Source organism: Microcaecilia unicolor, chromosome 3, assembly GCF_901765095.1.
Source record: "Microcaecilia unicolor chromosome 3, aMicUni1.1, whole genome shotgun sequence".
Classification (NCBI taxonomy): domain Eukaryota; kingdom Metazoa; phylum Chordata; class Amphibia; order Gymnophiona; family Siphonopidae; genus Microcaecilia; species Microcaecilia unicolor.
The window spans coordinates 92275282-92301095 of record NC_044033.1 but is presented as its reverse complement, the minus strand read 5'-3'; the positions used below and the strand labels follow the sequence as shown (position 1 = coordinate 92301095).

Below are 25814 nucleotides of genomic sequence, written 5' to 3'. Positions count from 1 at the left end.
ATGAGCTCCCAGTGGGAAATTTGGAGACTTGGATACCAGATTGAGAGTGTATCCCAACCGGACTGCTTGAAGAACCCACCTGTCGGAGGTTATAAGAGGCCACCTTTGGTGAAAAAATATCAACCTCCCTCCGACGGGTAAGCCGTCCGGCACGGATAATTTTCTGAAGCTATGCTGCTCTGGAGCCAGTCAAAAGCCCATCCCTTGCTTTTGCTGGGGAGCCCTAGGGGCCTTTGGCGCACGGCGTTGACGGGAACTTGCATGCTGAGACTGAGCCTGAACCGGCTGCCGAGAAGCAGGAGTGTACCTACGCCTATGATAGGAATAGGGAACACTCCTCCTCCCTCCAAAAAACCTTCTGGATGAGGAGGTGATAACAGAAGACGCCCGGTGGGAGAGAGAATCCATAGCATCATGGTGCTTTTTGATCTGATCGACCATGTGCTCTACCTTTTCTCCAAAAACATTATCCCCCTGGCAAGGAACATCCGCCATTCGCTGCTGGGTCTTATGATCCAGGTCAGAGACACGCAGCCATAAGAGTCTGCGCATCACCATACCCTGAGCAGCTACTTGGGATGCTACATCAAAAGTGTCATAAGTTCCCCTGGCCAGGAATTTGCGACACGCCTTCTGCTGCCTGACCACCTGGTGAAAAGGTTCGGCGAGTTCTGGAGGAAGTGCTTCGACCAAACTAGACAGTTGCCTCACCGAGTTCCGTAAGTGAATGCTCGTGTACAACTGGTAAGTTTGGATCTTGGCGGCGAGCATAGTGGCCTGATACATTCTCCTCCCAAAAGAATCCAAGGTCCTAGACTCTCTGCCTGGGGGTGCCGAGGCATAGTCTCTAGTACTCTTGGCTCTTCTGAGAGCAGAATCCACCACCATGGAATCGTGAGGAAGTTGGGCCTTCACCATTACAGGCTCTCCAGGGACTCTGTACTGGGACTCGGATTTCTTGGGGACCACAGGATTAGAAAGAGGGCACGACCAATTTTGCATAAGCACTTCCCTCAGTGTATTATGCAAGGGGGCCGTTGCAACCTCAGCAGGCAGAGAAGGATAATCCAAGACCTCGAGCATCTCAGCCCTGGGCTCATCCACAACCTCCATAGAGAATGGAATGTCCTTAGACATTTCCCTAACAAAAGATGAGAAAGATAGACTCTCAGGTGGATACATTCTACTTTCAAATGGCGGAGTACGATCAGAAAGAACCCCACACGACTCTTCCTCCGAAAAGTACCTGGGGGTCTTCCTCCTCTTCCCACGAGCGCTCCTCATCGGTATCGGACAAAAGCTCCCTAAGAGCAGCCCGAACCCGAGCCTGTCTCGACATCGAGGATTGATGACCTTGTGGGGGGATGTAGAGAAGTTGACTCCTGCCTGGACTCTGGCGAAGCTTCCTCCACCAATGTGAGAATATTCAGCGTGCTTGTCCTCGGAGAAGATTCCTTACAGCCAGCATAAATGGCACGGCAATAATCGAAGTGTGATGATACTTTCTGTACTAAGGTTCTAAACATATCATTAGGGAAGTAGTTTCCACATCCCTTTAAAGGTTTTTGTGATGGGGGAAGCAAGTTGGCCACCGAGCACATTTAGCCATTATCTCTTTCCTAGCAACTCTGAGGGAATTTTAATTTTACTTATGCTTTCTGCCTGTTTCTTCAATGCCTAAGAGGAGGGCTAAACAGCAGCAGATTCCCGCCGATTTGCAGACTGAGTCCACTTCACCAGTTGGAGATTACTGGCTCTCTCTCAACTGCGATGGGCGAACTGGCAGGTCAGGGCACAGGAAAGAACCCTGACCTCGTGAGCAATGTGTCGCTCAGCCATGTCGGTCCAGTTCCGCCTCCTACACTGAGCAGCAGAGCAGCTGAGGTGCAGTGGAGAGATGTAACATAAGTGTTGTTACCTTTCCCTGCAGGTGGGGCTAAGCCTCTGGAGCTTGAGTCAGGAAGATCAACGGTATCTGCTTTTGCAGAAGGTTTCACCTCAGGCAGCCTTAGAGCTATCAAGCCGAGGGAATGAGACGTTGTCCCTACCCCCCATGGAAAGATCTGCTCATATAACTTTGGATGCGATATGGACAGCATTAGATTCGATATATAAGGTATGTGATGGTTTAAGTCCTTCGGTACAAAACAACACACAGAATACTCTAAAGTTGGAGTGTTCTTTGAAAAGGCTAAGACTGAAGGTATTTCTTCTCAAATGAATCAACTAAAACAATCTCAGTTGTCTGTTCAACAAGATAAACTGATGTTTCAGAAGAAATTTGAAAACCTTGATAATTATACTCGTCAATTTAATGTGAGAATTTTGAATTTTCCTAAAGTATTGACAACCTCTACTAAGGAATTGTTTTTATCAATTTCTCAAAGATTGTTTGAAATATTCTAAATCTGCCTATCCACCTCTCCATAAGATCTATTTTATCCCTGCGAAACGCCAAAGAGGAGCACGTGAATTGGAGAATGTTTCATCAGATAGTCTTGATAGTTCTACTACACTGGAGAGGTTAGTTGAAGAGCCTGTTGAGAGATCTACTTTGATTGTTTCCTTTGTTTTCATGCAAGATAAAGAAGTACTACTTCGATTATTCTTTCGTGCTAATGGATGTGCTTTTATGGGTGGGAAAATTTCAATTTTTCCAGATGTTTGTAGATGGACTCAGACTAGGAGCGCAAGATTTTTGTCTTATTGCCCCCAAGTTTTTTTTTAATTTTTACATTTATTCAATACATTTATGCAATCAACATAAATTACACTTCTAGAAATAAAACAAATATCTGAAATGGGAATTAATTCCCTTAATAAAGGCAAAATCCATAACAATTTAGTCCACATAATATTGGTCCAAGAACTAGGAAATAAAGTATAGGTAAACTAAAGGTAAATTAATAAATTTTTGAGACAGACAGAGCCTAGAGGATTGCAGCTGGGCTTCACGCTATCATTCAGGAACTACTGCAGTACTTTCTTTAGAGGAAACAAAATCTAATAGTTTCTCAGGTTCAAAAAAGATGTAATTAACAGAATTCAAAGAAATATAACACTTACAGGGGAACCTTAACATAAAGGTTCCACCTATACGCAATACTCTTTCTTTTAACAACAAAAATTTCTCTCTTTTTCTTTGAGTCTCTCGTGCAAAATCAGGAAATACCTGTATTTTTGAACCCAAGAATGGTGAATTCGTGTGACGGAAGTAAAGTTTAAAGACATTATTCCTATCTAGTTGCAATGCAAAAGTAATCAAAAGCGTAGTTCTCTCGGTCACTACATCTAATGAGGACTCTAAGAATTCTGTTAAATTTAAATCAGATTGGGGGTTAGGCAATCTAGTCTCTCCAGCTCCAGAAATATATAATGCTTTTGTAATAGGTGGATACCCCTCAGGGGGAATACCTAGTACTTCATTAAAATACTTTTTTAACATATCTAGAGCTGGCATAAGAGGAGACTTCGGAAAATTCAAAAAACGCAAATTATTTCCCCGAATCTGATTTTCCAAATACTCTATCTTCCGCTTTTGGAGACTATTGTCCCTCATCAATGTCTGTGTAATGGAATTCACAGTTTTAAATTCTTCGTCAAAATGCTCCATCTTCGTAACTTGTTCAGCAGTTTTTGTTACAAGATCATTTTGTAATTGTTTTACCTCTGCTACTTCACCCCTCAAAGTACCTGTTATTTGCTGCAGGTTGGTAGTTAGTCCCTGTAGTGCTTCCCATAAGGAATCCAGTGTAACGGTTGATGATTTAATCAAAACTCCGAGGCTGGTAAAAGGTTCGTCAGGGTTTCTATCAGGTAACAATGCCTGAGATGGTATTCTCACTGGCATCGACGCGGCAACGTGGTCTCCACGCACAGCCGCTGGAGGCCGACTTCCGGATTCAGCTGGCTGTGCACTCGCTCCCGCGGTTTCCCTTCCCGGTCTCGGAGGCGCCGTTATCGACGGAGGGCTCAGAGACGCTCCTTCAGCACTTAGGTCTACCGTCCAAAGGATTCTCTCCAGTTCTCGGCATTCGGAGTCCAGATTCTTCCAACGTTAGTTGCCGCAGGAGAGAGGGATCAACTCTACCTGTGGAGGTAGGTACTCCGAATTTACCCTTCCGCTTTCCCATTGTGGGACCGTGGTTTCTCAATTAGCAAACCTTCGGAGGATATCTGGAACTCTTTCCTGCGCGTCTGCTCAGGCAGCCATCTTGGATCGTCTGGGAGCATAGTTTCAACTAAGTTATCCCTGTAAATGTTTTGGCTCTTTAGATAATGCTACATATTTATTATATGATTCGTCACAACTTCTTTTCTTTTTGGAGAGCAAGGGGGTTGGTGCAGTTGGACTATCGAAGCCTTAGTTTAACTGGACCTTTAATAGTTTTCAGCTGGGACTACTCATAATACTTTGTTACTTATTTCTTGCACTTAGGCCATCTACCTTTGGTATATTGATCTTGTTTTCTCCATGGTGAGGTCTAATGTCAAGTAAGAATGTTAATTAATTCCAGACTAATATTACCTTTTTCTTTCATATTCTTAGACATAACTGCTTGTTTTCCCTTATAATTTGTAACTGAAAATCTTTTGGAAGAAAAAAAAAGGACTTGGAATGTCAAATAACATAGCAATCAGTTATTATTCCAAGTATCTTTAGTTGGGAATCCAATAGACAAGTTACATTCCAGATTAATATTACCTTTTTCTTTCATATTCTTAGACATAACTGCTTGTTTTCCTTTATAATTTGTAACTGAAATTCTTTTGCAAAATAAAAATAGAAAAAAAAGGACTTGGAATGTCAAATAACGTAGCAATCAGTTATTATTCCAAGTTTTTAGTTGGGAATCCAATAGACAAGTTACATTATCAGTTGTGAAGTTTTGACAGTTTATGACATGGTGAGGGTTAGATAACAGAAATTTTGTTTTTTTTCTCTGTTCAATTTTAGTTTGAAGGTGGAGGCCCAATTCTCCATCAGGTCTACACTAGATTTGATGATAGATAGAACTTCTTCAATAGTATCTTTGAATGGATGTAGATAGTTACACCATCCACATAAATCAAATTATTATAACTATGGGCATCAAGCACCACTCCTAAGGGGAACATCATAATATTGAATAAGATGAGTGAAAGGGGGGATCCCTGTGGGACTCTGCAGTCTGGAACCCATTGAGGGGGGGGGGGGGGGGAGATGGAATTGAGAGATTTGATTTGATAGGATGTTTCCCGTTTGTCTTCTGCTAATTCTATTTCCAATGGCTGTTGTCCAGTTTCTCTTCTCTCCGGTCTTCTCCTGTCTTGTTCCCTTCACTCATTACACCTGTCTCTAAATATATTCTTTCCTTTTTAGCTCTTTCGTCCCTTCTTTTCTTTTCTGCCTCTGCACACTCAAATTTCACTCCCTCTCAGGTCCTTCTTTTTCACTTTTCACCTATCAATTTTCAATATTCTCTTTCCTATTTCCCATCTCATTCTTTCTCCAGCCTTCTATTCCCTTTCCATCATTCATCTGCTTCCTATTATCAATTTCTACCCTCTGTATTCACTATCCTCTCATTCATCTCCTTGCCACCTCTTCCTCCTTGGCTGCTTCCACATGGTTCTACCAGTCCCAGTACCTCCAGCCTTTCCATTCCTCCACCTTTGAAGCCCAGCACCTGCTCCCTCTTTCTCCCCTTTCCACCGTCCTAGCCTAACATATCCCTGTCCCTTCCACTCACCCCAAGCATCTTCCTGTCCCTTCCCTCCTGTAACTTATGGTCCAGCATTTCTTTGTCTCTTTACTTCCCTGCCAATATCCAGCATCTCTCTTTCATTCCCTTCTGCCCCTGAATCCAACATTTCTCTTTCTCCCTTCATGCAGGTCCTCCTCCCCTTGTGCAGACCTCCCCTCTATGCTACCACTATATCCAAAACCTCTCCTTCACTCCCTTCTGTCCCTGGAATCAACATCTTTCTCTCTTTCCTTCCACTCATAATGGTCCTCCCCCATGTCCAACAACTCTCTCTCTCATTGCTCACCTTGCTATCCTTCTCTTGTGCCTCAGGTCCAACATTTCTCCCTCCCACTGTCCACCAGTTCTCTCTCTCTCCCCCCCCCCCCCCACCCATCACACCTTCTCCTCCCTCCCACTGTCCACCAGCTGTCTCTCCCCATGCGCATTCCCCAGTCCAGCATCTCCCTCCCTCTTCACGAACTACCTTAACATGCTTCTCCCTTCATAGGGTCTTGAGCAGCAATTCCCACTTGCTGCATGCGACTGACCCAGATGCCTTACCACTTCCGCATCAGAGGGCAGGATGCAACAGAGGGAAGGCTTCCAGATCAGAGAATCGCTGCCGCTACTGGTGACCTATATAAGGGGGGTGGGGAGGAGGCAAGACATGCTAGACCCTGGGATGGGCAGGAGAAGAGAAAGCAATGCTGGACAATAAGTTCTAATGCTAGCCATGTCAAAGGTGCACTGCTGCTGGATGAGCCTGATCCCAAAGTGGGTGTATCTAGGCCCATCCAGGCCCACCTGTGGCTATGCCTCTGGTACACATGTAATTTAATTGATAAATTAGGTACAATTGGGATTATCAATAATCGGCTATAATTGGAGTTAATTGGTGCTAATGCACTTAGTCGTAATTCTATAACCTTAGCAAAGAAATCCTTCAGTGCTAGCGGGTGTGGATGTTGGAGAGGTATGGGTGGTCAGAGGCGTGCCCAGCACTTAAGTACTATAGAATGCTGACACTTATGAACACGACTGCAACAGTTAGCTGGGGACATTTATGCCGGCAACTGACATGGTGTAAGCAGCCGCATCTAAATATTGGAGTGTAAATACCGACTTATGCTGGTATTCTATATTGGCCATTACATGCTTAGAGTGCAACATCTCAGCTTAACTTTAAGTCACTATACTGAATTATCTCCTAGGTGCCTTGAAACAGAGCCAGAGTTAAACAAAAGGAGGCCTTGGGCAGAAATTTGAGAGAAAGCCCCAAAGCTCTTTAATAGGCTGCATTTTCTTCAATTTAAGACTGGCTTGGGGACCACCTGTAAAATGGGGGCTCAGAGCAACTGCCTGTCTGCATGACTCAAGGCTTTTCCTGACTTGAGAAGCCAACTATTCAGTGGAAGGGTGGCATAAGCTGGCAGAGAGCAGCGCTGAAAATTTCAGGCTTTCAGTAAGTTTCCTTTTTTGATTCATCAACACCAGGGATCTATATTACCAGGAGAAAACACTCCCTGAGGAAAGTGAAAAATTACTTGTGTTTTTTATCTCTCTGATTTCAGTTAAGTATTTACAGTAGTAAAACTGACCAAAGAAACATTAAGCATGGTGGAAACGAAAACAGTAACGGAATTCAAACATGCGTGGGATAAACATAAAGGAATCCTGTTCAGAAGAAATGGATCCTAAGGAGCTTAGCCGAGATTGGGTGGCAGAGCCGGTGGCGGGAGGCGGGGATGGTGCTGGGCAGACTTATACGGTTTGTGCCAGAACCGGTGGTGGGAGGCGGGGCTGGTGGTTGGGTGGCAGGGATAGTGCTGGGCAGACTTATATGGTCTGTGCCCTGAAAAGGACAGGTACAAATCAAGGTAAGGTATACACAAAAAGTAGCACATATGAGTTTATCTTGTTGGGCAGACTGGATGGACCGTGCAGGTCTTTTTCTGCCGTCATCTACTATGTTACTATGTTGCTTTGTTAACTATCATGAACACTGGATTTGTGGGTTATAAACGTGTTAAACAAAAGTTTACTTGATTAAAATTCTACAGAGAATAAGGAGGAAAGTTATCAAGGTGTGATAAAAGGCAGGCTTTTATGGCACCTTAATTTACCACAGGAGACACCAGCCTGTAGTGTCTTAGTACCACAAGTTGCTGACTCCTGATGCTGCCCAGCGTAAAATAACCCTAGCTTTTAGCGCTGCATTAGGTCAAGACAATCTGTTTTAGTGCCCTTTAAACCATGTCAAGAGGCAAATAACACAAGTTATTGTCCTAATGCAGCTTGATAAAACTTTATAACATGTAGATTTAGGGGAAAAGTTATGTCTATTAATAATCTATTAGACTAAAATTAGAGTAATTGACATTTTCTACCAAAATTTGAACTATTTTAATTAAAAAAAATTTCTGGAACAAAAAATTCACCAAAGTGAACATTACAAAAATGAGGAAGCCATACCACATGAATAAAGGCATAGAAAATGACACAGCTATGCTATTTCTAACACTACAATACTTTTTATTTTTGTTACATTTGTACCCCGCGCTTTCCCACACATGGCAGGCTCAATGTGGCTTACATGGGGCAATGGAGGGTTAAGTGACTTGCCCAGAGTCACAAGGAGCTGCCTGTGCCTGGTAGGAATCAAACTCAGTTCCTCAGTTCCCCAGGACCAAAGTCCACCACCCTAACCACTAGGCCACTCCTCCACTACAATACTTTTGTCCACATGTGCTGATTCATGTTATTCTCAACTATTTTCACGGAATGAATAGTGCACACAGTTGAAGCTAGTTAATTTTCAGTAAATAAATGATTGTCCATACCTGACTGGCATCTTTGGCATGTATGTTATCAATCAGTTTACACAATAACCAAAAATATTCCTTACAGCCAGGCCACAGCAATGGTTCTTCGTCATAGCTCTCGAACTGTAAAAATAAAAAAATATTAAATTAAATAAAAACAGAACTATATAAAATATATATTTGAAGTCAATATTCAAAAATCAATTATATATTTCGATCTGTGCTGGACATATAATTACTCACAAACAAATGGGGGGGGGGGGGGGTAGAATTCAGCATTCCACAGGCAGGGCAGTGAATCCATGTGAATTATACATATACCAGGAGGATGCATGACAGTTGAGCTCCATAGGGACAGTTAATAAAGCGATTATTCTCTCCCACTCTCCATGTCAATTTTAACATAAATACTGCTTCAGTGAAATGTTGACAATACCAAGACAACTAGATAAAGGCTTGAAAAAAGTAAACGCACCCAACTGAAAAGATCGCTAAAGCTCCCACACCAGTAAAACAGACACTGGGCTGGCAAAGATAGCATCGGAGCAGACCAACTCTGATGAGGACAACCTTGTGGGGAGTGCGGTAAGCGATGAAGAAGTAACCAAGCGAGATATTGCATGCTGGTTTCGAATACTGAGAGAAAAAATGAAGGCAGTAAGAAGAGATATGCAAGCCACCATGGCAGAATTAAGGAGTGATGTATACGAGAATACAGTATATACAGGGATGTTATGGACACAACTGAGAGCTAGGTACGGGGTCTCCAGACAAACAAACGAGGTCAGAAAGGCTGACAAGAACTTTTAGACATAAGTACATAAGTACATAAGTACATAAGTAGTGCCATACTGGGAAAGACCAAAGGTCCATCTAGCCCAGCATCCTGTCACCGACAGTGGCCAATCCAGGTCAAGGGCACCTGGCACGCTCCCCAAACGTAAAAACATTCCAGACAAGTTATACCTAAAAATGCGGAATTTTTCCAAGTCCATTTAATAGCGGTCTATGGACTTGTCCTTTAGGAATCTATCTAACCCCTTTTTAAACTCCGTCAAGCTAACCGCCCGTACCACGTTCTCCGGCAACGAATTCCAGAGTCTAATTACACGTTGGGTGAAGAAAAATTTTCTCCGATTCGTTTTAAATTTACCACACTGTAGCTTCAACTCATGCCCTCTAGTCCTAGTATTTTTGGATAGCGTGAACAGTCGCTTCACATCCACCCGATCCATTCCACTCATTATTTTATACACTTCTATCATATCTCCCCTCAGCCGTCTCTTCTCCAAGCTGAAAAGCCCTAGCCATCTCAGCCTCTCTTCATAGGAAAGTCGTCCCATCCCCACTATCATTTTCGTCGCCCTTCGCTGTACCTTTTCCAATTCTACTATATCTTTTTTGAGATACGGAGACCAGTACTGAACACAATACTCCAGGTGCGGTCGCACCATGGAGCGATACAACGGCATTATAACATCCGCACACCTGGACTCCATACCCTTCCTAATAACACCCAACATGCTGGATGATTTGGAAAATCGGTCCTATAGATGTAACTTAAGATATAAAGGCATTTCAGAGACTGAAGCTTATAAAGACTGTATAAACGTATTTCTGTGCATTTACAACTTTTTGTTACAAAGGAATGGTGTTGAGGCGGGTGGAAATAACCATCCAGATATTAAAATCAAGTGTGCCAATCGGAGCTTGGGTCCCTGTAAAGACTCTGCACCCTGACATTATAATGTGCTTCCATGAATACGTGGTGAAGGACAAAATAATGCACAAAGCACAAATTCAGAAAAAAAAAATTATATGGGTCAATTGTAAAATTGCACTATATCACGTTTTGTGCGGGTGACTCTGTAAAAACGAAAAGATATGGGAAAGGTGACTGAATACCTGCACTAAGTGAACCTTAAATATAAGTGGGTGTTTCCTTTCAGTTTGGTGATAACTGCTTCCAGCAAACCCAAATACAAAATTGAGCATAGGTCTGGAAAGCACTGGAGGAATTGGGATGCAGCAATTCGCCAGCATGTAGCAAGAAGCCCAGACCTCCGCAGGAGAAGATATCAACAACCAGATGGCAAAAAGTGCCTGGCACATGCTCCAAATCTTAGCAGCCATCTACTTGAAGATGTCCTGCTTCCGGATACTGTCCTAGAAATGGCGAACTTTACATATGTTTTTTTTTTTCTTCCAATACATTGGAAAGTAAATTTCCTCTGTCCTATTTTGGTGGGAATTAATTTGGTTATAGGGAGAAATAATTTGATAGAACATAAGAAAAGCTGTACTGTGTCAGACCAATGGTCCATCTAGCCCAGTATCCTGTTTCCAATAGTGGCGAGATCACAGGTACCTGGCAGAAACCCAAAGAGTGGCAACATTCCATGCTAGCTACCAATCCCATTGTCTGTTTCAATAGCAGACTATGGACTTTTCCTCCAGCAATTTGTCCAAACCCTTTTAAAATCCAGATAGCTAACCATTGTTACAATATCCTCCGACAGAGTTCCAGAGCTTATCTATTCATTGAGTGAAAAAATATTTCCTCCTATTTGTTTTAAAAGTATTTCCATGTAATTTCCTCAAGTGTCCCCTAGCCTTTGTACTTTTGGAAGTAGTAAAAAAATCAATTCACTTCTACTCCTTTTACACCACTCAAGATTTTGTAGACCTCAATCATGTTTCCCCTCATCCGTCTCTTTTCCAAGCTGAAAAGCCATAACCTCTTTAACCTTTCCTCATGAGACCAGTTCCATCCCCTTTATCATTTGGTCACTCTTCTTTGAACCTTTTCTAATTCCGCTACATCTTTTTTGAGATACGATGACCATTACATTGGCCACCCTCCAATCTTCAGGTACTACAGACAATTTTAATGACAGATTACATATTACTAACATCAGATCAGCAATTTCATGCTTGAGTACCCTTGGATATATGCCATCTGATCCAGGTGATTTACTATTCTTTAATTTGTCGATTTGGTTCAGTACATCTTCCAGATTTACCGAGATTTCTTTCAGTTCCTCTACATCATCACTCTTGAAATCCATTTCCAGTACAGGTAGATCTCTTACTTCTTCTTCCATAAAGACCAGCAAAGAATTCATTCAATTTTTCCACTGTGGCCTTGTCCTCCGAGTGCCCTTTTTGATCCTTCGTGATCTAACGATCCCACGGATTTCCTTGCAGGCTTTCTGCTTCTGATGAACCTGAAAAAATTGTTACTGTGAGTTTTAGCCAGTGCAGCAAGTTTCTCTTCTTTTAGCATTCTTTATCAGTGCTTTGCATCTGACTTGCTAGGCTTATGCTGCTTATTTTCTTCATTCGGGTTCTTTTCCCTTTCTTTGAAAGACATTATTTTGGCAGTTAATAGCTTCTTTCACTTCACCTTTTAGCAATGCTGGCTGCCATTTTCTCTTCTTTCCACCTTTGTAAATAGGTGGAATGCATCTGGTCTGGATTTCCAAGACGGTATTTTTGAACAACGTCTATGCGTGGTTTAGTGTCCCAACCTTTACAGCCACAGGAGTGGTTCTGTGTGGGTGGTTTATAGGGGAAGGTATGGACGATATATGTGTTTGGGGGAAAAGGGGTGGAAGGGTAAATCACAAGATGGGTTCTGCCTCAGGGTGGTGAGCAACTTCCTCTGAAGAGTGGAATGGCTAGACAGGGGAGTGGCCAGCGACTTGAGTTAAAGGGAGAGGAGAGGGAATACGTGAAAGGGGGGAGGGCAGTAGTGGAAAGGTAAGGGGAGAAGGAGGGTGATGGAAACATGGAAAGGAAGATGATAAAACTGTCAAAGTGGGTACTTGGAATGTCAATGGGCTAAATGACCCAGGTAAAAAGTATTATATTTCATGAGCTGAAGAAACTGAAATATGACATAGTTTTGCTACAGATGTGCCTACATGCTCATGATCAGCACTTTTTCTATTGTAAAGATTATGAAGTATGTGTTGCAAATTGTCAGCTAAGGGGAGGGAAGTTGGGATGTGTGGCGATTCTCATCCATTCAATATGTTCATTCTACCTGGGGCGTTGTTTGGTTATAAAGGAGAAACCTAAATGGGAAGGAGGTCTTGATCATAAATATATATGCACCAAACAATAAACAGGGGTAATTTTGTTTAGAAGTCTTGGAGATGTGCCTAAATGCTCACGATCAGCACTTCTTCTATTGTAAAGATTATGAAGTATGTGTTGCAAATTGTCAGCCAAGGGAAGGGAAGATGAGATGGGTGGCGATTCTCATCCACTCAAGATGCTCCTTCTCCCTGGGGTGTTGTATGGCTGTGAAGGAGAAACCTAAATGGGAAGGAAGTCACAATCATAAATATATATGCACCGAACAATAAACACAGGGAATTTTGTTTAGAAGTCTTTTGGAGCCTTTAACCTCTTTCAGAAGGGGCGGACTTACCTAGGGGGAGACTAATATTGTACCTGATGCCCTGATAGATCATTCTAAAGGGGGAGGAGAATACAGGAAGTCTCTTTTGTCCCTGATTAAAACCTTGTATTTAATAGATGTTTGGTGCCTACACCACCCACTCAGAAAATCTATTCTGTTTATTCTCACTCTCTAAGAATATATATACTAGAATAGATATTTGGTACTATAGAACTTGTGGGGTCAGATTTGGGACATGTAAATTGAGTCTATCCAAATATCAGATCATGCCCCCAACTGGGTGGGCTTAGAAAGTTTGTGAGATGAAGCTCATAGGGAATTCTGGAGATTAAATGAGAATCTTTTGGGAGGTCATCATATTTATGAGGACATTAAAAGGGTGATATATACCCATATTTAATCATAAATGATAATGGGGAGGTTACTGATAGCCAGTTGTGGGATGCCCTTAAAGCTGTAGTAAGGGGACATCTAATTAAATGTGTATGTGGGGGGACGGGGCACACAAGAAAGCCTAAGGGCCTAGCAAACTTCATTTCTGCGAGAAATGATGGGAAATTTAAGAGTGTCAGCATAAGGAACAGCCAAGAGCTGATATTCTTCAAGAAGTTTAGCAGGTTAGGAAGGATTTGGGGAGATCACAGATAGAAAAAGAGGATTTCATGCTTAGGCATGCTTAGAGTTTTTGAGTCTGGAAATAACTCAAGCACCATGTTGGCTAGGCACCTTCAAGACAGGATTACAGCCCAAATAATTTAGAAAATAAAAGGGGATGTCATGAAACGCCTAACCACCCGTTTGGGACTATCCTGCAGCCACAAGGGTCTATCCCCAGAACAGCTCAGGTCCACCTGCACCTGCCATTTGTGCTCTACACTAGCACCCTCCTCCCACCAACTGGATACCCACCACTTCTGGGAGTCTCTCACTCTCAAGGTGTTCCCCAGTGAGTCCTAGGTTACTGGAACCACACTCCCAGAGGTCCCACAACTCCTAGAAAGCACCCACAGACCCAACACACAAACCACCAGGATTCTTAGTCAGTCCAGTTAAGCAGAGGCAAACTAAAAATGTTTATTCTCATGAAAAATTAGAACAATGAACAGAAAATGTGCAATCAGAAATCAATAACTGGTAACTGAAATATAGATCAATTATAGCCAGCTTGTGCAGCATACAGATGTACACAGAGGAAGTATAATAACAGAATAATCTTTCATAGGTAGAGTAGTAATTTGTTATAAATCGTAATCAGCCTGTCATTTGGAGGGGCTGGTTATAGGGACATTCTAGCACTGTTATATTTGTGCAGAGATTTTTTTTTTCTTCTGGTAAAGAGCCACTAAAACAAACATGTTATGAGAATCAGGTGCTCAACATTCAGAGTTTCTATTTACTTATCACATTTATATCCCACAATAAACATGAAGTAGCCTGAAATTGAGAGCATTTTAAAGCTTTTTTCTTGTGCCCACATCAAAAAAAAAAGATGGCATGTGGGAATTTGCTCCTTTTGTTTTTGTTGTTTACTTATTTGACAGCTTTTGAATTTATTTGAAAGCTTTCCATATGTAAATATAAATACTATGAAATAAAAACTGAATATCACTAAAACAGCTTCAAAAATTATTACTGGTAGAGAAACAGAACTAATAAAGGCTGTATTTTGTGCTGCGTTTTCTACACTGTTCTGTACAATGCAGTAATATACATAGCCAAATTTCAGTGAGGATATTCTATTTACTGATGGGTTCATCTTAACTGTTGTACTCTGCCTTAGGAAGCCTGGTGTTATAAAGAATGCAAGTAAAATTAAAAATTCTCCTTTCATGGGGGCACATGGAATCACATCTTCACCTCATCTCTTTTGTACAAATGGATTATTCTGTTTTGAGTATGTTTCAGGGACAAGTGACTTTTATAAGTTAAAATAATAAAAATAAATATTTCATGCATATCTCTTTCTTTGGGGGGGGGGGGAGGGGAGCAAGGTGGCTGTGGTATGACAGGGCTGGGTGGGCCGGGGGCTGGGATGGAGGAGATTACTTATGGCGGGGATGGGTTTGATTCCCCACAGGGACAGGTTGGATTTCTGTCCCCATGCAACTCTCTTTAAACATAAACATGCACCACCTGCTTGCCAAACTAGAGAAATACACTTCAAGAAGTAATTTACAGTTTACAGGCTTAAAACCTACTGTTTTGTCACAGGGGATATATTATATTACATGGATGGAAAAATATCAATATTAATTTCTTGTTTATATACACTGCTGTATCCCCTAAAAAGGGTTTGCTACAGTTAACAAATCAACTGAATATAGCATAAAATATACACAAACAGTTACATCAATAAAATCTCAATAATCAAATAAGTTTTCAATTCCCTCCTAAATATAATATAGTAAGATTCAAGGCACACCAGAACAGGTAAACTATTCCAAAATGAAGACCCATCTCTTTAACTCGGCATACCACAAAAACCAACCAATGTGAATATACAGAACTCCACCACATATATTCTGAACTGTCTTACAATAACTGTTTGTTATAATAATACCATGTTTTACCATTATCAAAATCCTGTTGTAACACTAAATGTCCATTTTCTGATATATGTCCATTACTTATGATGTATTGTAAGCCACATTGAGCCTGCAAAGAGGTGGGAAATTGTGGGATACAAATGCAATAAATAAATAAATAAATAAAATATTTTAAGAACTGGAGGAAGGAAGTGACGTCACGGAGGCGAATGGCTGCCTAAGCTTATAGCTCCCACACTTCCCTACCTTAACGCTGCCCTAATAGCGCTATTTGAGGAATATTTTCAGCAATACCCCATTGAAAGCTGTTCCGGATAAACTGCTGCCCAAAATGAGTAAGTCATCAGCGTCGCAGCAAAGGGGAAGCGAGCGTACTTCGAAGCGCCAGACCGCGAGGAGCCTTTCGCGCCATACATCTCCCGCGATGTCGGACTCAGACTCAGCGGCCTCACATGCGGCGGCGCGCCCCTCCGCCTCAAAAAAGAGCGTATCCACGGACCTGGCAAAATGTTTGGAGGCGATTCGCGCCGAAATACAAGCAACGCGAGTGGAGATTCTGGAGCATATTGATGCAGTCAGTTTGGATCTGAGAGAGCTAGAAGGCCGCGTTGAAACCTTGGAGGAGCGGCTAGACGACCAGGACGAACAGCATGGTGTGCTGACCACGCGTATTTCGCAGATGCAGGAACAATCAGAGGACTTTCAGTACAAACTTGATGACCTCAAGAACAGAAGTAGAAGGCATAATTTACGCTTTCGTGGAATTCCTGAAAGTGGAGGCCTGGAGGACATCCCAGTGATGGTGAGGAACCTTTGTGAAAAAATCTTGGGCGAGGCCTGGGATCCGGCTGCAGCGGTGATTGATAGAGCGCATAGAGTGCAAGGTCAGCGAGTGGATAATAGACCGAGAGACATTCTTGTTCGCTTTTCATCATATGCGTTTAAGGAACTGCTCTTGCAGAAGGCTCGTAAGCTCCCAGACTTGGAATACAATGCAGCCCGGGTGTCTGTGTTCCAGGACCTCTCCGTGTTCACATTAACACAGAGGCGTGCCATGAGACTGGTGATTGAGGTTTTGAATAAAGAAAAAATTGCCTACAGATTCGCTTTTCCATTTGCCATCTGCTATGAACTTAAGGGACAACAATGTTGGAAGCGGAAAGTGGCTGATGCATGTAAGTCTTTGTATGAAGCTGGGCTGACCACGTCAGAGATGTTGCCTGCAGAGCTGGCTTCAACGACCAAAGCGCGCCTGCAAAAGTGGAAGAGAATTCCACAGAAACAGAAGACACCGAGGCCTCAGACTTGAAGGCTCAAAGAGGACTATACTGTTCTAATCATATCAGTATCAATATCAGGGATGAATGTTGACTAGCTGGATGAGCAGGTGAGATTGAGAGAAGTGTTCTGTTTTGCAAGGGGTTTAAGGTTGTAGTGGGCTGTTTTATCTGGTTTAAAAGAAGGGGTGGGGATGTGTTTGAAGAGTGGGGGGGGAGAGTGGATGGCGAGTTCGCTCGAGTCACTTTCTTCCAGGTTCCCATGCAATGCTAGAAGGCATTGTCTGGTGGGTGGATATGGTAGGGGGGGGAGGGGTTGAGAGGGGGAAAGGGAGAGTTAGGGAAGGCCTTACACCTTTCTTTAATAACTAGGGTCATTCAGAGATGGTTCAATGGTGGGTTATAAGTTTTTCACTTATAATATAAAAGGGGTTAAATTCCCCTTATAAAAGACATGGACTAATGCATGAATTGCGTCTGGCACGGCCACAGGTGGTTTTTGTACAAGAAACTCACTTCTTAAAAAAGCATGAGAGGTTGTTGTCCTCTAAACAGTACCCGCATGTGGTCTGTGCCTCGGACGTAAAAGGGGCTAAAAAACGAGGGGTGGCTATCATGTTTCACAAAGATGTACAGGGGCAGATTATGCATACAAAGAGAGATGAGGAGGGACGATTCCTTTTTTTACATGTTATGTTGGAGCATGAAGAATACACATTGGTTAATGTATATGCACCAAATGAGAGGCAGGAACACTTTTTCAAGCGACTTCAAAGGGAACTCCAGGCCTTCGTCAGGGGTACGGTTCTGGTGGCGGGAGATTTTAATACCAGTATGCAACCTAGGCTTGATAAGTCAGCCCTTCCTACTCCGACGGATTGTAAAATATCTCACGCTTTGAATAACTTTGTAGAAGGGATTGGCCTGTATGATGTGTGGAGAATGGGACATCCTAGGGGGCGGGATTACACTTTCTACTCCCAGGTACACCTCACTTACTCCCGCCTACAGTATATTTTTCTTGATAAAACTTTGTCTGAAGGGGGAGAGGAATCCTCTATAGGCAATATTTCCATATCAGATCATGCCCCGGTCTGGACTGTCATCCCTTCTCTGAGGGAGGAGGTGAGGGACAAACGGTGGACGTTTAACAACAGCCTGTTACAGGATATGGATACAGTAGCTAGTTTTAAACCAGTTCTGAAGGAGTACTTTGACATCAATATGGACTCGGGACCGACACTGGCTACGGTGTGGGACGCATTCAAGGCAGTCTCAAGAGGGCACTTTATTAAATGTGCTAGTCAAAAGGCCCGAGTCCATAGAGTATGTCTAGCCCAGTGTATGGAAAGATTGGCTGTCCTGGAAGACAGATACAGGGCCTCTGGCTCTGTGGCTGACTTTCGCAAATTGCAGGCGGTGAGACTGGAAATTGCAGGGTTGCATGAGGAGAGTTTAAAATATGTGAATGAGAGAATGAAACAGGTACACTACGCTTGCACCAATAAGCAGGGAAGACAGTTAGCTGCTAAATTAAGAAAGATGAGAGCGGATAGGCATATCCTGGGAGTAAGGGATACCAAAGGAGATATGTTGCATAAGTCAGCTCAGATTAGGGACCGTTTTGCCCAATATTATGAGAACCTATATACAGAGGATGCTACTGTACAGACGGGGGGAATAGATGAGTATTTGGCTGCTAGGGAGCTGCCGGCCCTTTCTAAATTCCAAAAAAGAGAGCTTGAGGAGCCGGTGAGGGTGGAGGAGGTTATAGGGGTTGTAAAAGCTTTGCCCACGGGGAAGGTGCCAGGGTTAGATGGCTTTACTAAGGTAAAATTATGTATCATACCTGATAATTTTCTTTCCATTAATCATAGCTGATCAATCCATAGACTGGTGGGTTGTGTCCATCTACCAGCAGGTGGAGATAGAGAGCAATCCTTTTGCCTCCCTATATGTGGTCATGTGCTGCCGGAAACTCCTCAGTATGTCGATATCCAAGCTCCATCCGCAGGACTCAGCACTTAGAGAATTACACCCACAAAGGGACACTCTGCCCAGCTCACCACCGCCGAAACGGGGGAGGGGAATTAACCCAGCTCATCCCCACACAAGTGGGGGAGGGGAATCCGTCCAGCTCATCCCCGCGGAGCGGGGGAGGGACACCACACCCGCCGATGCGGGGGGATCTGGCTTATCCTGCAACCGCAACCGCGGGAGGAGCTGACTGACCCTAACACCGCCGAAGCGGGAGGGGTACAAAGCTGCCCTACTGCCGCACGAAGCGGGAGGGAGCGCCGGCAGAATTTAGGTCTCAATCCAGCCCCGTAAAACGGAGGGGAGAGGAATGCAGCAGCTCACTGTAACACAAATTCATCTCAACTCTTGAAGAATCCATTGAAAAACTTGAACACGAAGTCCTCCTGAACAGGAACTGAAGACTAAACTTGAACCTGAAATGCAACCAGAATATAAACAATACAGATATCTGGGAGGGGCTATGGATTGATCAGCTATGATTAATGGAAAGAAAATTATCAGGTATGATACATAATTTTACCTTCCATATCATCATGCTGATCAATCCATAGACTGGTGGGATGTACCGAAGCAGTACTCACCCAGGGCGGGACATAGAAATCCCTGACCGCAACACTGAAGCTCCAAACCGGGCCTCCGCCCGAGCAGCCACAGTCAAGCGGTAATGCCTGGAGAAGGTATGGGCCGATGCCCAAGTTGCCGCCTTGCAAATCTCTTCCAAGGAGACGGACCCGGCCTCTGCCATCGAGGCCGCATGAGCTCTAGTGGAGTGAGCCTTCAGCTGGATAGGCGGCACCTTCCCCGCGGCCACATAAGCCGCTGCAATGGCTTCCTTGACCCATCTTGCCACTGTAGGCTTAGCAGCCTGCAGACCCTTACGAGGACCTGCAAACAGGACAAACAGATGATCCGACTTCCGGAAATCATTGGTCACTTCCAAGTATCTGATGATGACTCGTCTCACATCCAGATATTTGAGAGCAGAGTATTCCTCTGGGTAGTCCTCCCTACGAAAGGAAGGGAGACAGAGCTGCTGATTCACATGGAAGCGAGAAACAACCTTGGGCAGGAAGGAAGGCACTGTGCGAATAGTCACTCCTGCCTCAGTGAACTGCAGAAAAGGCTCTCGACATGAGAGTGCCTGGAGCTCGGAAACTCTTCTGGCTGAAGTGATAGCCACCAAAAAGACTGCTTTCAACGTCAGGTCTTTCAGAGATGCCCTTGACAAGGGTTCAAAAGGCGGCTTCTGCAAGGCTCTTAGCACCAGGTTGAGATTCCACGCAGGCACCACTGAGTGCAGAGGAGGGCGCAGGTGATTAACTCCCTTGAGAAAGCGCACCACATCTGGCTGCGAAGCCAGGGAAGAACCCTTCAGGCGGCCCCTGAAGCAAGCCAGAGCCGCTACCTGGACTTTAAGGGAACTGAGCGACAGGCCTTTCTCCAGACCTTCTTGCAGGAACGCCAACACTGAAGAAATTGGAGCAGTGAAGGGAGAAAGTGAGCCTGCGTCACACCATGCTGCAAAGGTACGCCAAACCCTGGCGTAAGCAGTAGAAGTAGAGCGCTTCCTCGCTCTTAGCATAGTGGCGATGACCTTGTCTGAGAAGCCCTTCTTTCTCAGACGCTGCCGCTCAATAGCCAGGCCGTAAGACCAAAGGGGGAGGGATCCTCCATCACCACGGGACCCTGATGCTACAGGCCCTGCTCCACTGGCAGCCGCAGAGGATCGTCCACTGAGAGCCTGATCAAGTCCGCATACCAGGGACGTCTGGGCCAGTCCAGACCCACCAGGATTATCCGGCCCGGATGCTTTGCCACCCGGTCTAGCACCCTGCCCAACATGGGCCAGGGCGGGAACACATAGAGAAGCTCCTGTGTCGGCCACTGTTGGAGAAGAGCATCTACTCCCAGGGATCGAGGGTCCCGTCCTCTGCTGAAAAAGCGCGGCACTTGGCAATTGGCCGATGACGCCATCAGATCTAGGCTCGGCTGGCCCCAGCGCTTCGTGATGTCCAAGAACGCCTGAGCAGATAGCTGCCACTCTCCGGGATCCAAGGTATGGCGACTGAGAAAGTCCGCCTTGACATTCATGACTCCGGCAATGTGGGCCGCTGACAGCTGTTCCAGGTTCGCTTCCGCCCACTGGCATAGATTCATGGCCTCCTTGGCTAGAGGGGCGCTCTTGGTACCTCCCTGGCGGTTGACATAGGCCACAGCCGTGGCATTGTCCGACAGGACCCGTACTGGCTTCAACGCCAGTACCGGGAGGAACTCCAAAAGCGCCAACCGAATGGCTCTGAGTTCCAGGAGGTTGATAGACCACTTTGCCTCTGCAGGAGACCAGAGCCCCTGCGCTGTCCTTCCCAAGCAGTGGGCTCCCCAGCCCGACAAAGAGGCGTCCGTCGTGACGACAATCCATTCAGGGGTCACAAGAGGCATCCCTGCAGACAACTTGTCTGTCTGCAGCCACCAGCTCAGTGCCTTGCGCACTGCTGGGTCCAAGGGAAGGCGCACAGCATAATCCTCCGACACCGGAGTCCAGCGCTGCAGCAGAGAGTGTTGTAGTGGTATCATATGAGCCCTGGCCCAGGGCACTACTTCCATCGTGGCCGTCATAGAGCCCAACAGCTGCACATAGTCCCAAGCCCGGAGCGGAGAGGCTACTAGGAACTGGTCCACCTGAGCCTGAAGTTTGACAATCCGATTGTCCGGCAGGAACACTCTGCCTAATTGGGTGTCGAATCGAACTCCCAGATACTCCAGGGACTGAGTCGGGCGTAGCTGGCTTTTCTCCCAGTTGATGATCCACCCCAGGGAGCTCAAAAGAGCAATCACCCGGTCCACAGCTTTGCCGCACTCTGCATAAGAGGGGGCTCGGATCAACCACTCGTCCAGATAAGGATGGACTTGTACTCCTTCCTTTCTCAGGAAGGCCGCGATGACCACCATTACTTTGGAGAAGGTCCGCGGAGCAGTAGCCAACCCGAACGGGAGGGCTCTGAACTGGAAGTGTCGGCCCAGGACTGCAAAACGCAGAAAGCGTTGATGAGGAGACCAGATGGGAACATGCAAGTACGCTTCCTTGATGTCCAAGGATGCCAGGAACTCCCCTGCCTTCACTGCCGCTATAACAGAGCGGAGAGTCTCCATGCGAAAGTGCCGAACTTTCAAGGCCCGATTGACCCCTTTGAGGTCGAGGATAGGCCGTACAGAACCTCCTTTCTTTGGCACCACAAAGTAAATGGAGTAACGTCCCTTGCCAAGCTGATTTTCTGGCACCGGAACGACCGCACCCAGGCGGATCATATTGTCCAAAGTCTGCTGCACTGCCACAGCTTTGACCGGAGACTTGCAGGGAGAGAGTACAAACCCGTCTCTTAAGGGTCGGCAGAACTCTAGCTTGTAGCCGTCTCTGATGACTTCCAGCACCCAAGCGTCTGAAGTTACCCTGGTCCACTCGGCCAGAAACGAGGACAGGCGTCCTCCAATTTGCACTGGGCCATGGACCAGGATCCCGTCATTGGGTACGAGACCCTGGGGGAGGACCGGAGGGCGCACCTCCGGGACGGCGGTCTCTGCGAAAGGAATGCTGCTTGGGGGAGAAGTTCCTCTTGAAGGAAGAGGGGGCAGAGGAGCCCGACTTGCCTGGGCGGTACCGACGGGCTTCCTGAAACCGTCCTCTGGAGATACCGGGGCGAGCACTAGCCCGAGCCCTGACCTCTGGTAACCTCTTGCCCTTAGACGTGCCGAGATCGGTCACAATTTTGTCCAGCTCGACCCCAAAGAGCAGCTTGTCTTTAAAAGGCAACTTAGCCAGGCAGGACTTAGAGGCGTGGTCCGCAGACCAATGTTTCAGCCAAAGCCACCGCCGCGCAGAGACTGTCTGAGCCATACCTTTAGCCGAGGCTCTCAAGACATCATACAGCAAGTCTGCCAAATAAGCCAAGCCCGATTCCAGGGCCGGCCAATCAGCCCTCAAGGAAGGATCCGAGGGGAAAGCCCGCTGCACAATCGTCAGGCACGCCCTGGCCACGTAGGAGCCACAAACTGAGGCCTGCAAACTTAAGGCAGCCGCCTCGAAGGACGACCTTAAGGCTGCTTCCAATCTTCTGTCTTGGGCGTCCTTTAGGGCCGTGCCACCTTCCACCGGCAACGCCGTTTTCTTAGTCACCGCAGTGATTAAAGAATCCACGGTAGGCCAAAGAAAGGCCTCCTGTTCACTTTCAGGCATAGGATAGAGGCGGGACATAGCCCTAGCCACTTTGAGGCTCGCTTCCGGGACATCCCATTGAGCCGAAATTAAGGTGTGCATGGCATTATGCACGTGGAAGGTTCTAGGCGGGCGCTTCGTCCCCAGCATAATGGCGGAGCCAACAGGGACTGAGGGAGAGACGTCCTCCGGAGAGGAAATCTTCAAAATGCTCATGGCCTGCACTAACAGGTTGGGCAAATCCTCTGAGCGAAAGATCCGCGCTGCAGAGGGGTCATCCGCTCCATCCGAGCGGGAATCCGTCTCCTCCAAGGAATCCCCAAAGGACCGTTGGGAGAACTCAGATACGCTGCCCTCATCTACATCAGAGGAAACAGAGTCCTCTAAGGCCTGGGAATCCACCCGAGGGCGTTTACTTCCGGGGGCCTCAACCCCTTTATCGGACAAGGGAGAAGGGGCAGCGTTTTGCATAATGAAGGCCTGATGCAGCAGCAAAATAAACTCGGGGGAGAAACCCCCCAGACTGTGCACTTCAGCAGCCTGGGCCACAGCCCTAGACGCACCCTCAACCGGCGCTCGCAAGAGCGGGGGGGAAACATGCTGCGCATCCAAGATGGCGTCCGGCGCGACACTCCGCGAAGGAGCCGCGCGGGAAGAACGGCGCTTAACTTTAGCCGCTTTTTTGCCGTCGCCCAAATCAAAGGCGGCCATGGCATGAACGTCTCCCAGCTCAAGGGCGGCCCAAGAAGAAGCCGTCCGAGCAGAGTGGCCGGCCAAGATGGCGGAGGCGAGCAGCGGGGGATGGGCGTTTATGGCGGGAAAAACCGCCGCACCGGAGGAAGACCCGGGACACTGACCGGCCTCCGAACTGACACCCAACAAGGGCGAATCAGACTTTAATACCCCCGCATCCCCGCTAGTAGCGCACACGCGGTCCAGGGAGCGATTCTTTGCGCCCTCGCCCTCCGACGCCATAGGCCACGTGGAGATCAATCGGGGAACCCCCTGCCCGCTATAAAAAAGGTAAAAATTACCTGCTTCTCGCTCCGAGCTGTAACGACCTGGTGTCCCAGTGAGTAGCTGCAATAAACGTTTAAATAAACGTCGAAATAAACGCCTTTAAGGACGTCCAAAATTTTATTTTTTTTTTTAACGGAGCCAGCGGGAGGGGGGAGAAAAGGAGGGACCTGGCGCCACCAGGTTTGCACTTGCTCAAGAAGAGCCCTCAACCCCAGGCACTCAACAAAACCTAAAAATTAGGCTTGGAGGCCTAGCCAGAGCTGCTGCTGTGTGTGACCACCACCTGCTGAGATAGAGAACATACTGAGGAGTTTCCGGCAGCACATGACCACATATAGGGAGGCAAAAGGATTGCTCTCTATCTCCACCTGCTGGTAGATGGACACAACCCACCAGTCTATGGATTGATCAGCATGATGATATGGAATGAGTTTTATAAGACATATGTGATAGAGCTGGCACCCTACCTGACAATGATAATCAATGATGTGAGGGAAGGGGCTCCTCTCCCTAAGACAATGATGGAGGCTTGGGTGGCAGTTATACCAAAGCCAGACAAGGACAAAACTGAATGTGCCTCGTACTGACCCATCTCGATTCTCAACACAGATGTCAAAATTTTGGCAAAGGTTTTGGCAGACCGTTTGGGAAAGGTGCTTCCTAATCTAATCCACCCAGACCAAGTGGGCTTTATAACAAAAAGACAGGCCATGGATAACATACGTAGAACGGTGGATCTCCTCTATGCTGCTCAGATAAAAGCCAAGCCCATGGTGTTACTCGGGTTGGATGCGGAAAAAGCGTTCGACCGAGTGCACTGGGGATATTTGGACAAGGTTCTACATAGAGTAGGGATTGGACAGCTTTTTAGAGCCTGGATATAGGCCTTGTATTCCTCGCCGCAAGCTTGTGTGAGAGTCAACGGGGGAATTCAGAGGCATTTGTGTTGGGTCGAGGAACTCGACAGGGCTGCCCGTTGCCCCCCTTACTGTTTGCTCTAGCAATGGAACCCTTAGCGGCAGCTATCAAAGAGAATGATGACATAGCTGGAATACGGATGGGGGAGTGGGAATATAAAATAGCATTATTCGCAGATGATGTGCTGTTGTCTCTAGCAAACCCGCTGACCTCTTTACCCAATTTAATGAGGGTGATAGATGACTACACCCAGATATTGGGCTACAAATTAAATGCGAGTAAATCTCTTGGCCTGGCAGTGGGAGTACCTCAGGGTGTGATGGAGACATTAAGGACGTCTTTTGCTTTTAAGTGGGATGCTCATGAATTAACCTATCTTGGAGTTAAGATACGGAGTGATTTATCTGAGCTGTTCATAGCAAATTACCCAAGACTTAAAAAGGAGGTGCGAGAGGACCTGAATAAGTGGTCATCTATGGGGTTATCCTGGTTTGGGAGGATAGCGACGATCAAAATGAATATACTGCCCCGTCTCTTATATTTATTTCAGGTCCTTCCCCTGAGGTTATCTTGCACCTTCTTGTCGGGACTACAGGATGTGTTGATTCGCTTTGTGTGGAATCAGAGGCGGCCAAGGCTGCCGCGTGCCTTTCTTTACAAAAGTCGACGAGAGGGAGGACTGGGAGTGCCAAATCTGTTCTGGTACTATTGTGCAGCGAAAGCTAGAGCTGCGATAGACTGGTTTAGGAAGGACGAAAGTAAATTGTGGGTAGATATTGAACAATCCCTGGTAGGCACTCGGAAATTAGGACACATAATGTGG

General features: G+C 45.9%; 1 protein-coding gene across 1 annotated transcript in view; it reads right to left on the bottom strand.

Moving 5' to 3' along the window:
• Positions 1 to 25814, bottom strand: part of USP34 (ubiquitin specific peptidase 34) — a 1418841-nt gene that overhangs the window by 575952 nt on the left and 817075 nt on the right. Inside the window, 1 exon segment of the mRNA XM_030196176.1 lies at positions 8570 to 8674. Coding sequence (XP_030052036.1) covers positions 8570 to 8674 — 105 coding nt within the window.